General features: G+C 37.6%; 1 protein-coding gene across 1 annotated transcript; it reads right to left on the bottom strand.

The window, feature by feature from the left end:
- Window positions 1-2,208: 2,208 nt before the first annotated feature.
- Window positions 2,209-3,150, bottom strand: LOC110325809 (olfactory receptor 2T2-like). Its single transcript, XM_021203924.1, has one exon. The coding sequence runs from the start codon at window positions 3,148-3,150 to the stop codon at window positions 2,209-2,211; it is 942 nt and encodes a 313-aa protein (XP_021059583.1).
- Window positions 3,151-12,084: the final 8,934 nt, after the last annotated feature.

The raw sequence follows: 12,084 nt of genomic DNA, 5'->3' as shown, positions 1-12,084 counted from the left end.
TTGCTATCCACCTATATTTTATTGGCCAGTATTTTATTGAACACTTTTGCATCTATGTTTATGAGGGATATTGGCTCGTAGGCTTTTTTTGTTTTTCTTTGAATATGTATTCTTTTGTGTTCAGGTAGAATGTTCTATAGATGTATATTAAGGAATTTGACTTTCCATGTCATTTAACTCAATGTTTCTTTCTTAATTATTTATTTGTTAGAGTAGGGTACTGCAGTCACTTACTACCACTATTATTAATCTGTGTCTCCCATGAAGTGTTCCTTATGAAATTAGGGGTATCTGTGTTTTGTACCTATATGTTCAGAATAATAATATCAATATAATGAATTGTGTCTCATTGATGAATATAAAAATACTTTCTTTGTATATTTTTAGTTTGAAGTCTATTCTCTTTAAATGTTAGAATATATATACCTGCTTGTCTATTAGTTTCATTTTCTTAAATTACACATTTTTATTCTTTTACCCTTAAGTGGTGTATATCTTTGGTAGTGAAGTATGTTTCTTGGAGGAGAAAACATATGGTTAATTGTGGGCTTTCTTTTGTCTTTTAAGTTTTAAATTTGTTAATAATGTGATATATTAATACAACTTATTGGTACAACTTATACAATCTCCACTCCTACCTCCTCCATCAACTAATCCCATGTCCCCCATGTTCTCTTAAATTTATGACCTCTTTTTTCACAGTTTTACATTTTTATGTGTACATATTCTCTCTCTCTCTCTCTCTCTCTCTCTCTCTCTCTCTCTCTCTCTCTCTCACACACACACACACACACTGCATATATGCATAAATAACTTACTGAGTGAATTTAGAGTTCCTTATATGTATATGTGTTTAAGGGTGACCACAGGGATTGGTTGTAGTGGCTAGTCCTGGTTGTCAACTTGACTATATTTGGAATGAACTACAGTCCAGAATTGTAAGGCTCACCAGTGACCCTAATCTGGAGGCTGGGAGATAGAAGTTTCTGATCTGGATCTTGTTATTGAGATCTTGAGACACAGTGGTGATTGAATCCAGAAGATTAAGACAGGGAGATCTCCGAGTCCAAGATCGTCTGGGATTAAAGGTGTGGTGGCACACACCTTTAATATGGGCTACACCTTCTGCTGGAGATCATATAAGGACATTGGAAGAAGGGAGTCTGGTTCTCACTCTTTTGCCTGCTTGCCCTGTGGGACAATGCAACTGATAGACCCTTGGACTTTCATTTACAGCTACTACTAAACCATTGTTGGAAATTGGACTGTAGACTGTAAGTCATCAATAAATTCCTTTACTATATAGAGACTATCCATAAGTTCTGTGACTCTAGAGAACCCTGACGTATACATTGGTTAATCTACTGGGAGACTTTCTCCAGCATAACATTGATTCTTCTTCCCTAAGTAGCCACTGGATGCCTGCATCATTTTATCTAGGAGTAGGACCTTGTTAAATTCCACATTGGCATGTTGACTGGTGTGGCTGTTTTGCAGGCCTTGTTTAGCAAATATATTTTTGATATTTCATGTATATAGCATATCTAAAACCAGGCATCTTGGTTCTCTGGCTCACCAAATGAAATTACACTGTCATCACTAGAAAAATCTTTAATTTATATTTAATTTTTTTTCAATATTTAAAATTAAATCCTCAAGGACTTGGAAAGTACTCTGGCAATTTCCTTTCAAAGCCTAGTCAAGAAGGTTGGAGTTATTCCACTGTAGAGCATAAATTAGCATGGGTAGAGCTGTAGGCTCCATTCCTCCCCAAGGACATTCATAACTAATACAGACACAAAAGACATATGGCCAAATGCTACACATAAAGATAGCAGTAAGGGGCTCTTCAGATTGATGTTCATATTGCCTGGGAAGATTCACAGTGTAGTTTGACTGAAACACTGGAACAGTTTTGCTGCTGAATCCAGACAAGAAAGTCAGAAATGCTGAAAACTTTATGTCTTTGATTTCATATCTCATTTTTATATTTTGTTTGTAAGCCTAGCCTTTAATGGCAGAGCCATTTCTCCAGCCCTCATATCTCATTCTTAAGTGATGATTATAACAGAGTGATTTTGATGGGTGTTAATTTTAGATAGTTAAAATGATGCTGAGCAGAACAAAGTGTATTTTATAGAAAGATTGTGGCATCCACCCAGGAGAATTGGCTACATCCTGCTAGTATTTCTCAGGTACATGTCTCACTCATAATCTCTGAGAGGAAGCATATTTTCTTAGGACTTTCCTTAGAGCCACAGCCACATCTCTATTCCTCAAACTGTAAATGAGTGGGTTCAACATAGGAGTGAGAATGGTATAAAAGGATGACACAACCTTATCTTTCTCAGGTGTGTGGTAAGAATGGGGCAGTACATTTGTATAGAAAGCTGCCCCATAAAAAATGCTCACTACTATAATGTGGGAGGAACACGTGGTGAAGGCTTTATGCCGGCCCTCAGCAGAGCTCATGTGGTAGACAGTGATGAGGATCCGTGTATAGGAGACTGAGATGAAGGATATTGGGATTAGTATCATCAGTACACAGCATGCATACATCAAGGTTTCATAGAGAGATGTGTCTGTGCAGGAAAGCTTCAGCACAGCTGGGATCTCACAGAAAAAGTGGTTGATTTCAAGAGATCCACAGTAAGGAAAGTTCATAGTAACAGGTGTCAGCACGAATCCATCCAAAGACCCAACAGCCCAGGAACCCAGCACCATAAGCAGACAAACCCTGGGATTCATGATTATTTGGTACTGTAGAGGGTTGCACACAGCCACAAACCTGTCATAAGCCATGAGGCCCAGCAGGAAAAACTCTCCCCCAATCAATGTCAGGTAGAAAAATATTTGCAATGCACATCCCAGAAAGGAAATGGTCTTTTCTTTGGACAGGAGATCTTGAAGCATCTTGGGAACTGTGATACAGATGGAGACAGTATCCATGATGGACAACTGGCTGAGCAAAAAGTACATGGGTGTGTGAAGATGAGAGTCCACATGAATGAGCATAATAATGACCAAGTTGGCTGTTACAGCCACCACAAAGATGGAGAACACCACAGCAAAGATCAGTCCAGGAAATTTTGGGTGTGTGATGAGGCCCAGGAGGATGAAGTCAGTGGAGTTCTGGTGAATAGTCTCCATTTCCACAGGGCATGGCAGCTCAATTGTCTGTAGAGGCAGAAAATTCATATGTCAAATAATTATCTTTTTTGTTTGTTTGTTTGTTTGCCATGTTCAAAGAGACATAGGAAAAGAAAGAATGTTCACCTTGGAATTCTCTTGACTCCTTGCTTAAACATTAGCAGCAAAGAATTATTCAAATCAAAATCTAAACTCAGATTCATCAGCTTTGGTGGATCATCATGGATCCGAACTCTCTAAGTTGGATGAAAATAGTACATGTAACCATTAATATTGGTTATTTTTATTTTATTTTTATTTTTAACCACCTTCTACACAATTCTTATAATCTCATTGCTCCATATTGAATTTTCTGTGACACTGGTAACTACTCTATATCCACTTCATTATCTTGCAACCAGTATACACTGCCTCAGTAACTTAAATTTTTCTCATCTGATATCATAATTACATGTTAATGATTTTGTACAGATAATATTTGCAACTAAAGAAATTGTTGTGATCTGAACACATAACCAATATTTTGAACAAAAATGATATCTTTCTTTGCTATTGGGATTACTACACAGCTATGAATACGTTTTGGACATCAGATTGACATGCTAGTGAAGACAACTTCTTGTGAGAGTTAGTTCCATATTGTCCTATAATATGGATTCTTGTCTTAGGAGAGAATACTTTAAGGACTCATTTCCTTTTGTCCTCTCAAGACAGAATGCAGAAAGAGTTCTCAGATCAGGGTCTCCAGAAAGTCTCCTTAGAAAGCAATACTTTAGATTCCTTACCATGGGGAACTTTCTGACTGGCTTCATGAAATCAGCAATGATTTGTGATAAATGTTGCATCATTGTATTCAATAACATATTCTTCTCTTAAATTATTGTCCAATCAATAGATTAGCAGATTTCCCTGATAGGGTGTTCCAAACCTATGTAAATGTGAACCATTAAGAATCTATTACTAACAGGGCTTTTCCTCCTACTATATTTTCTGCTCTATTATTGATCTTTAATGTTTATAAATAAAAATAATTCCTTAATCAAAATGGGGAGATAATAAAAGTTTTAAACTCCTTTGAAATGTTTGACCCTCATGTTTTCTCCATCCAAGAATATAAATGTGCTCTTCTTCAATATGCTCAGTGATATCAGGGGATGTATTGTGAGGTTTTATTATTAAATCATGGCATGGCACTTCTGGACAGAATTTCTAAAAAAACATATTTAAATAAAAATACACTGGATGCACCTGTATCTTCCAGTTTTACAATAGTCAAATAATTGTTGAAGCACCAAGCTGAAATAAAACTCTTTTACACTGAAGCAAAAATTAAGTAACAAAAGCAACAGAGATATAATTTTAACTTTCCTGTAAGATGGCTTTTTGCTACAGTCAATGTTTCCAAATAGAAAAGTCAAAATAAAAAGGGAGAAATATATAAAACATTTTTGTTAGTATTTGTTAAAATATATATATATATATATATATATATATATATATATATATATATATATATATATATATCTGTCATTTATTATGAATCAAGAAAGGGAAAAACTCTGAGTATTAAATATTAATTCATGGCAAAATTGAGGAAAACCAGCAATTTTGTCTCCTTTAACATATGAACCTAGCTCTGAGGCACTCATATAAAAACTCTATTTAAAAGCATTACAAACAGAAACTCCACTGAGAAACCTTCTGTAATGACTGGTTGGAAATCAAAATACTCATGTAGGCAGCCAACATTATTTTGACTAATTATCTTTATGTTTTGTTTGCCAAAATATAGATTTTGTATGTTAATTACTGATATTGCCAAGTTATCTTCCACTTATCCATTTAAAAATATATCCTGAAGAAAACAGAAATATCAAGCATATGATACCAAATTCAAGTTAAAAATAAGCTAGGAAAATAAGAAGTTGCTTTTGCATAAATACACCAGCTAAGGAATTTTGTTTCATGTAAAGATACAGATCATATCATACACTGTATTAAAAAGATGCAGGATCCTTCTCGACACTCTACACTCAGAAACAATGACACCTAACCACTTGTCCTAGGCTATTTCATCAAGCCATCTGAGTATACGTCACAGGATTAATAGCCTACTAAGTCCAGTCTCTGTACAGGGCTTGAGCTCAGCGTGGTTACTTGGCTGACATATTACCTGACCTTTCAGGGGTTCAGACCCTGGTCCTATAACTGCACCTAAAACAAGCTTTGTGCTTTGGCAGGCTTGAGCTTGGGTAGTTTTACAAGTAGTTTATGACTTACCAGGGTATCCGCACACACTCTGTTTACATCCATGTTACCTTTAGTAAGCCTCCTTAGACCATGGAGGTTTTTGTCTCTTTCATACTTGCTGTGTAACCTACAATCATGCAAATTATGGTATGGGATCTAAAATTAATTAATTAGCAACTAAGTAAGGAATGGAGTAAAAGAACCCATGATTGCAAATGATCATAAGTACAAAGTTAAATCAAGAATATTTGATGAGGTAAAACTGATAAAACTTACGTAGCTGGCAAATTTATTGTTATTCAGTAAAACTTGACACTGTAAAAAGACATAAACTTGATTCTGTTACTCATATAGCTTGCTCAGGACAACAGATACTGTCAAGTTGGTGTATGTGAATTATCAGAAAGCACTGTGTGTTAGTTCTGCTTACATGAGTTCCCAGAGTCTACTTCAAGGTCAGAGGGAATTTGCTTGTGTAATGTTGCCTTGTTCTTCCTCTATGAAGCCAGGCAACCCCACATTCTTGATCATCATTCTCCATTGCTTGAGGCTTCACTGTTCTCTCCTACTTCCCTCTCTAGTTACAGTCTTCTAGAAATTAGAAAGATTAAAAGAAAAAAGAAGAAAAATGGAGAATAGAAAAGAACAGTAAAAGAGAATTAAAAAAAAGATTTTTCATCTGCAGACTCCACAGTCTGACCTTTCTGCTATTTGGGATCTTGTTAGATCACCTTAGTTGTAACACCTACCAATGTCACACAGTGTCACCTACAGAAATCCGTAACCATGACAGCTTCCCTAAGTAGTATTTGATAAAGTTTGAGAGTGGTAATATATACCAATGGTATAAAACTGTAAATCTAATAAAAATTTCTAGAGAAATATTTTGTTATTATTTCTTAGCAAAAGAAAAGGCACAGCAATAGCTGCTCATGAGCTGAGCTACATAGAGCCATAAAATTAACACAGGAATAGCAAGATGGTCATATGTCTCTGGAATTCATTTTTTGGAGGAAAGAATTAAATTGCATCACATTGCTTTAAATATAGTTATTAATTTCCGAGTTGGAAAAACTTAACCAAAGATAGGATTTAATATATGTGTGCACATGTGCTTTGGATAAAATTTATAAAAAGAGAGAGAAAAGGTAACGATGCAATGATACAAAGAACAAAAGAAACAGAAGGAGAACAAGGTGCTATAGTAGAATGCCAGGAAACCAGAGATAGCATATGCAGGCATGCTATGAGCTTCACATCTTTATATCATAGAAAATGTGAAAATGCTACTCATTACTCATACTGCCCATACCTGCTAAAGGCTTTATCCAAAGGACTTGACCTGGAAAATAACCAAGGGTAGAGAGCAGCCAGCTAACACAGCAGGGTGCACAAGAGCACAGGTGGAAATAGACCTAGATTAAACTGAAATTTTAAAGAAGGAAAACTCCTTTATAGTAGTGAAACATCAGAAGACGACTGTACAGATACTCTGACAGACATGTCAGGGAAGGGTGGGGTAGGTTAGTTCAAAAGCAGCAGAGAAGGAACCTTCAGATGCAGGGTCCTGGGAAGAGAAGCCAGGATAAAGGCTGAGATGTTGTCTCAAAAGTCCAAGAAATGGGGGTTATGCATGCATGTAATTCCAGTGAGAAACAGCAATAAACTAGTAATTTAAGGCAGATGTATCTGATAGCTTTGTGGGGTTGAAAGCAACAGCACAGGTACTAAGTACTAATACTAAGTCTTTTAGAGCCACAAGAGCTGTGTCCCTTTACAGTTTCTTCTGTACTTACTTTTCCTCCCCATATGTATTACTTTGATTGTATATAATATAACCCATTTTTATAATCATATATCTCCTAAAGTTCTCCCTTCAACTGCTATACTCATTGCCCTGCCCAGTGATGCTCTCAGCAGGGCATAGCATTATCTCTTTTGTACCATAACCTTCACAGTCAATTTAGAAATTGTTAAAGTAGAAAATGAAGATGAAAATGTCAGATTTGTCTAACTTCTAAAATTTAGTATTATGCAAGCATGTGGATAACACTTACAGAACACTTAACTGGCCAGGAATTAGTTCACTAAGATTGTGTGTTTATGTTTCAGATGCTAATTGACCTGAAAATGTCAATTAACCCAAGAAGACTGCTGTTTTAGTACACAGAGATAAATTTCTGAGCAGCTGTGTCAGCTTATATACTGGCAGCAAATACAAATCACCGAATGATTGTGGCATATGGACAAGATGGTCCACCCCACTGATGCTGTATCAGGGAGCTAGAAGATGAGAGAGAAAGAACAATTTTACAGGAGCAGCAATGAAAGTGAAAAGCAGAGACCTAAGGTTCAACACACAGTGCCACGTTTGCAGCCTGTAATTTAAGCTTCCAATGTGTAGCCACCACCCCATGATACTGAGTTACTCAGTCAAGTATACTTCTCGATGACACAATATGCCTCCTCAGGGCTTCTTGGTTATGTCATCTATTGATAATGAGAGTGTTTGATATCAAGGTACATATGTATATCATACAAAAGAAGAAAATAAAGCTTTAAAAAAGTAACCAATTAGAAATAGACAGTATTCAACTTCTGTATCCTGCTCTAAACACATAGACTCATTCTCCATAACTGCCTACACACAAAAAAACACTGTTCCAACTAAGATTGGTCCAGGGGCCACTTGTGCTGTTCGACTCCTGTCAGTTAAAGATGACTCTGAAAACTTCCAGTGGTGAATACTAGCTGTACTCTTTTAAGCATTAGCTCTCTAAAATTAAGTTTCTAAAAATATTTGTATTTATGTATTTATGTAAGAGAAGGCCATATTTGTGAGGATACCAGTGGAAGCCCGGAATTGGAGTTATAGGCAATATTTAGGTACCCTATATTGGTACTGAGAACTCAACTTGGGTCCTCTAGAAAAGTACCAAGCATTTCTTACTACTATGCCATCATTCTAGTCCCTCTTATACCACTTTCCTTTGAAGTAAATGCATTTCTGCCCTTATCCTCAGGTTCCTTTTATCCTCCTTTCAAGCTAAATATTGCTATTTGATAATCTTCTTATTAAAGAGTAAATGCATACACTTTCTCCCCTTAGTATTGAAAAGGTGCTGCTTCCATTTATATCCTAGAAGATGACTCCAGAGTAGCTTCTATTGGTTTCAGTGGCACCCAAAGAAAGAATCTCAGTAGTTTTAGCTATGCCCTCACAGTTTTCCATAAAGGTCCTACCTCAAGCTTGCGAGTCCGGGACTTATTGAGACTGCAGCGGGAAGTAGACTTCTTAAATACCTGGACATGGAAGCAAGGCTAAGTCAAAGCAAACTTCCATTGAGAGTGGATTGCTCAGGACCCATGAGGAGTCTCTGGGTCATTAGCCAGCCAGGTGCCTTGTGCTTTGGAGGATGCCTGTCAAGTTGTTCTTTCCCCAGGTGAGACCTGGCATTAATTCTTGGTATTTCAACATAGAAGCAATTTTCTAATCTCAGAATCTCTTTGGTTTAATGAAAAGGATGAACTCCATGATTGACTGCTTTTCCACACACTCAGTACAGTTATAAATCTGTCACTTAGGTGACTTCTACTCAGTGCTGAGCTCTTAGACACAGACTCTGCAACTTTACCCCTGACAGTATAGATGAGGGGGGAAAGCAAATGAGAAACTGTGCATATATACCCACTTATGATACTACACAGTCACTAATCCTTTCTAACAATTATTTTGCAAGTTTCCCACAAGTGCACAAATCCTTTTCCTAGCTGTTAGATTGACTTGAATAGACATTTGTTCCATATGTTGTTTCTTCTCAAAGAGCTGCATGTCGGTTGTACCTGAATATTTATCTTCTTGGCTCTGTGTTACTGCATCACTCTGGTGATAATTGTGATGGCTATAGCTACTGAGGGGTTTAAGTTATGGACACCAGTAATTTCCATGTATCACAGAGCACCACATAGCTATAAATCATCATAACTTGAATTGGTAGTAAAGTGCTTCTGGATCAGTTAGATCAGGTTTATCCTTTTGTTATCAACAATTTTGTTAAAGAAAAACCACAGATAAGTAAACATATGTTGTGTGTTTCTAAATCACATGTCAGAATTCTTTGTCTAGTGTTGAAATTCATTTTTATCTTTTTCTTTTTGTTTTAAACTCTAGATTTTATTCCCCTCCTGGTCCTCCCTCTGACTGGTACACATCCCCATACCTCCTCACTGCCCCCTGTCTCCAAGAGGATGTTCCCACCCACACCCATCCCAACAGACCTCCCTGGGGCCTCCAGACTCTTAAGAGTAAGGTGCATATTCTCTAACTAAACCCAGACCCTGCAGTCCTCTGCTGTATATGTGTTGGGGCCCTCATATAAGCTGGTGTATGCTGCCTGGTTGGTGCTCCAGTATCTGAGAAATCTCATGGATCAAGGTTAATTGAAACTACTGATTGTCCTACAGGGTCTCCTTCCTCCTCAGCTTCTTTCAGCCTTCCATAATTCAACCACAAGAGTCAGCAACTTCTGTCCATTGGTTGCATGCAAATATCTGCTTCTGACTCTTTCAGTTGCTGGTTGGGTTTTTCAAAGTGCAGTCATGATAGGTTCCTTTTTGTGAGTGCTCCACAGCCTCAGTAATAGTGTCAGGCCTTGNGNCCTCCCCTTGAGCTGGATTCCACTTTGGGCCTGTCACTGGATCTTCTTTTCCTCAGGCTCCTCTCCATTTCGATCCCTGCAGTTCTTTCAGACAGGAATAATTATGGGTCAAAGTTTTAACTGTGGAATGGCAACCCCATCCCTCACTTATTCCCTGTCTTTCTACTGGAGGTGGGTTCCACAATTTTCCTCTCCATCTAAGGTCACTCTCTTTGAGTCCTGAGAGTCTCTCACCTCCCAGGTCTCTGGTACATTCTGGAGTGTCCCCCCCCCAACCTCATACCTCCCCAGGTTGCATGTTTCCCTTCTTTCTGCTGGCTCTCAGAGATTTCAATCCTTTTCCCCCAGCCAATACCAGATCATGTTTCCCTCTCCGAACACCCCCCAATACCCTTTCCTTTTCAGGTCCCTCCCTCCCCTTTGTGGTTGCTATCTTCTCCCTCCCAAGTGGGACTGAGGCATTCTGAGTTGGGCTCTTCAGCTTGTTGACTTTTTTGAGTTTTCTGGGCTGTATCTTGAGTATTTGGCATTTTTCGTGGCTAATATACACTTACTAGTTAGTACATACCGTGAATGTCCTTTTGTGTCTGAGTTACCTCACTCAGGATGACGTTTATTAGTTCCATTCATTTGGCTGCAATTCAGAATGTTGTCATTCTTAATAGCTGAGTAGTACTCCACTGTGTAAATGAACCATATTTTCTGTATCCATTTTTCTATCATGGGACATCTGGGTTGCTGGTCAAACTGGCTGTCAATATGTAGAAAAATGAAAATAGACCCATATTTGTCACCTTGCACAAAGGTCAAGTCCAAGTGGATCAAGGACCTCAACATAAAACCTGATACACTGAATCCAATAGAATATAAAGTGGGAAAGAGCTTTCAGCTCAGTGGCACAGGGGGAAATTTTCTAAACAGAACTCCAATGGCTCACCATCTAAGATCAAACATTGGTAAATGTGACCTCATGAAACTGGAAAGCTTCTATAAGGCAAAAGACATAGCCAATAAGACAAATCAGCAACTTACAGATTGGGAAAAAGTTCTTCATTAACCCCACATCTGATAGAGGGCTAATATCCAAAATATATAAAGGACTAAAGAAGCTACACACACACACACACACACACACACACACACACACACACACACACACACACACCACTAAACAACCCAATTAAAAAATGGGGTATAGAACTAAACCAAGAATTCATAACAGAGGAATCTTGAATGGTGTAGAAACACCTGAAGACATATTCAAAGTCCTTAGTGATCAGAGAAATGCAAATCAAAATGACCCTGTGACTCCACCTTACACCAATCAGAATGGCTAAGATCAAAACCTCAGGGAACAGCACATGTTGGCAAGGATGTTGAGAAAAAGAAACAATCTTCCTTTGCTGGTGGGCTGCCAAACTGGTACAACCACTCTGGAAATCAATCTGTAGGTTCTTCAGAAAAATGGGAATAGATCTACCTGAAGACCCAGCAGTTCCACTCTTGGGGATATACCCAAAAGATGTGCCACCATGCCACAGGGGCACGTGTTCCACTATTTTCATAGCAGCCTTGTTTATGATAGCCAGAAGCTGGAATTTTTGTATAAAAGAATAACAACCCAAGTTTTTCCATACGCTATGGGAAATTTATGATGCCACAAGTTTGCTCATGTTTTTTGCTCTCTTTTCCATCCCCCTTTTTCCATCTCTCCCTTTTTAGAAGTGATATTAATATAGAAGTAGAAATAGAGTCAGTACAATTTGAAAATAATTTGGAAAATTTGGTGTTTACATTATTAAAATATGGTTTGATTATAAATAATTTTATCTACCCACACAATTCAAATGTGAATTCACATTTGAAAAACAATCCTGTTGTATATCATGATAAAACTGAAGAAAGTTTTTTATATATTTCCTTTTTCCTCTGAAAGAAAGATACACATGTCAGTGTGTCTCTGACAAGAGGAAACCACTCCATCGTGTGGATACTTCATTCCTCCTTAGAATAAGGAACAAAATAC

Source organism: Mus pahari, chromosome 8, assembly GCF_900095145.1.
Source record: "Mus pahari chromosome 8, PAHARI_EIJ_v1.1, whole genome shotgun sequence".
Taxonomy (NCBI): domain Eukaryota; kingdom Metazoa; phylum Chordata; class Mammalia; order Rodentia; family Muridae; genus Mus; species Mus pahari.
The sequence above is the reverse complement of the archived record's forward strand: the minus strand, read 5'-3'. Positions and strand labels throughout refer to the sequence as shown.

Excerpts from the sequence above, each read along its gene's own strand:
- LOC110325809 (XM_021203924.1), bottom strand. The coding sequence starts at position 3,150 with ATGGAGACTATTCACCAGAACTCCACTGACTTCATCCTCCTGGGCCTC.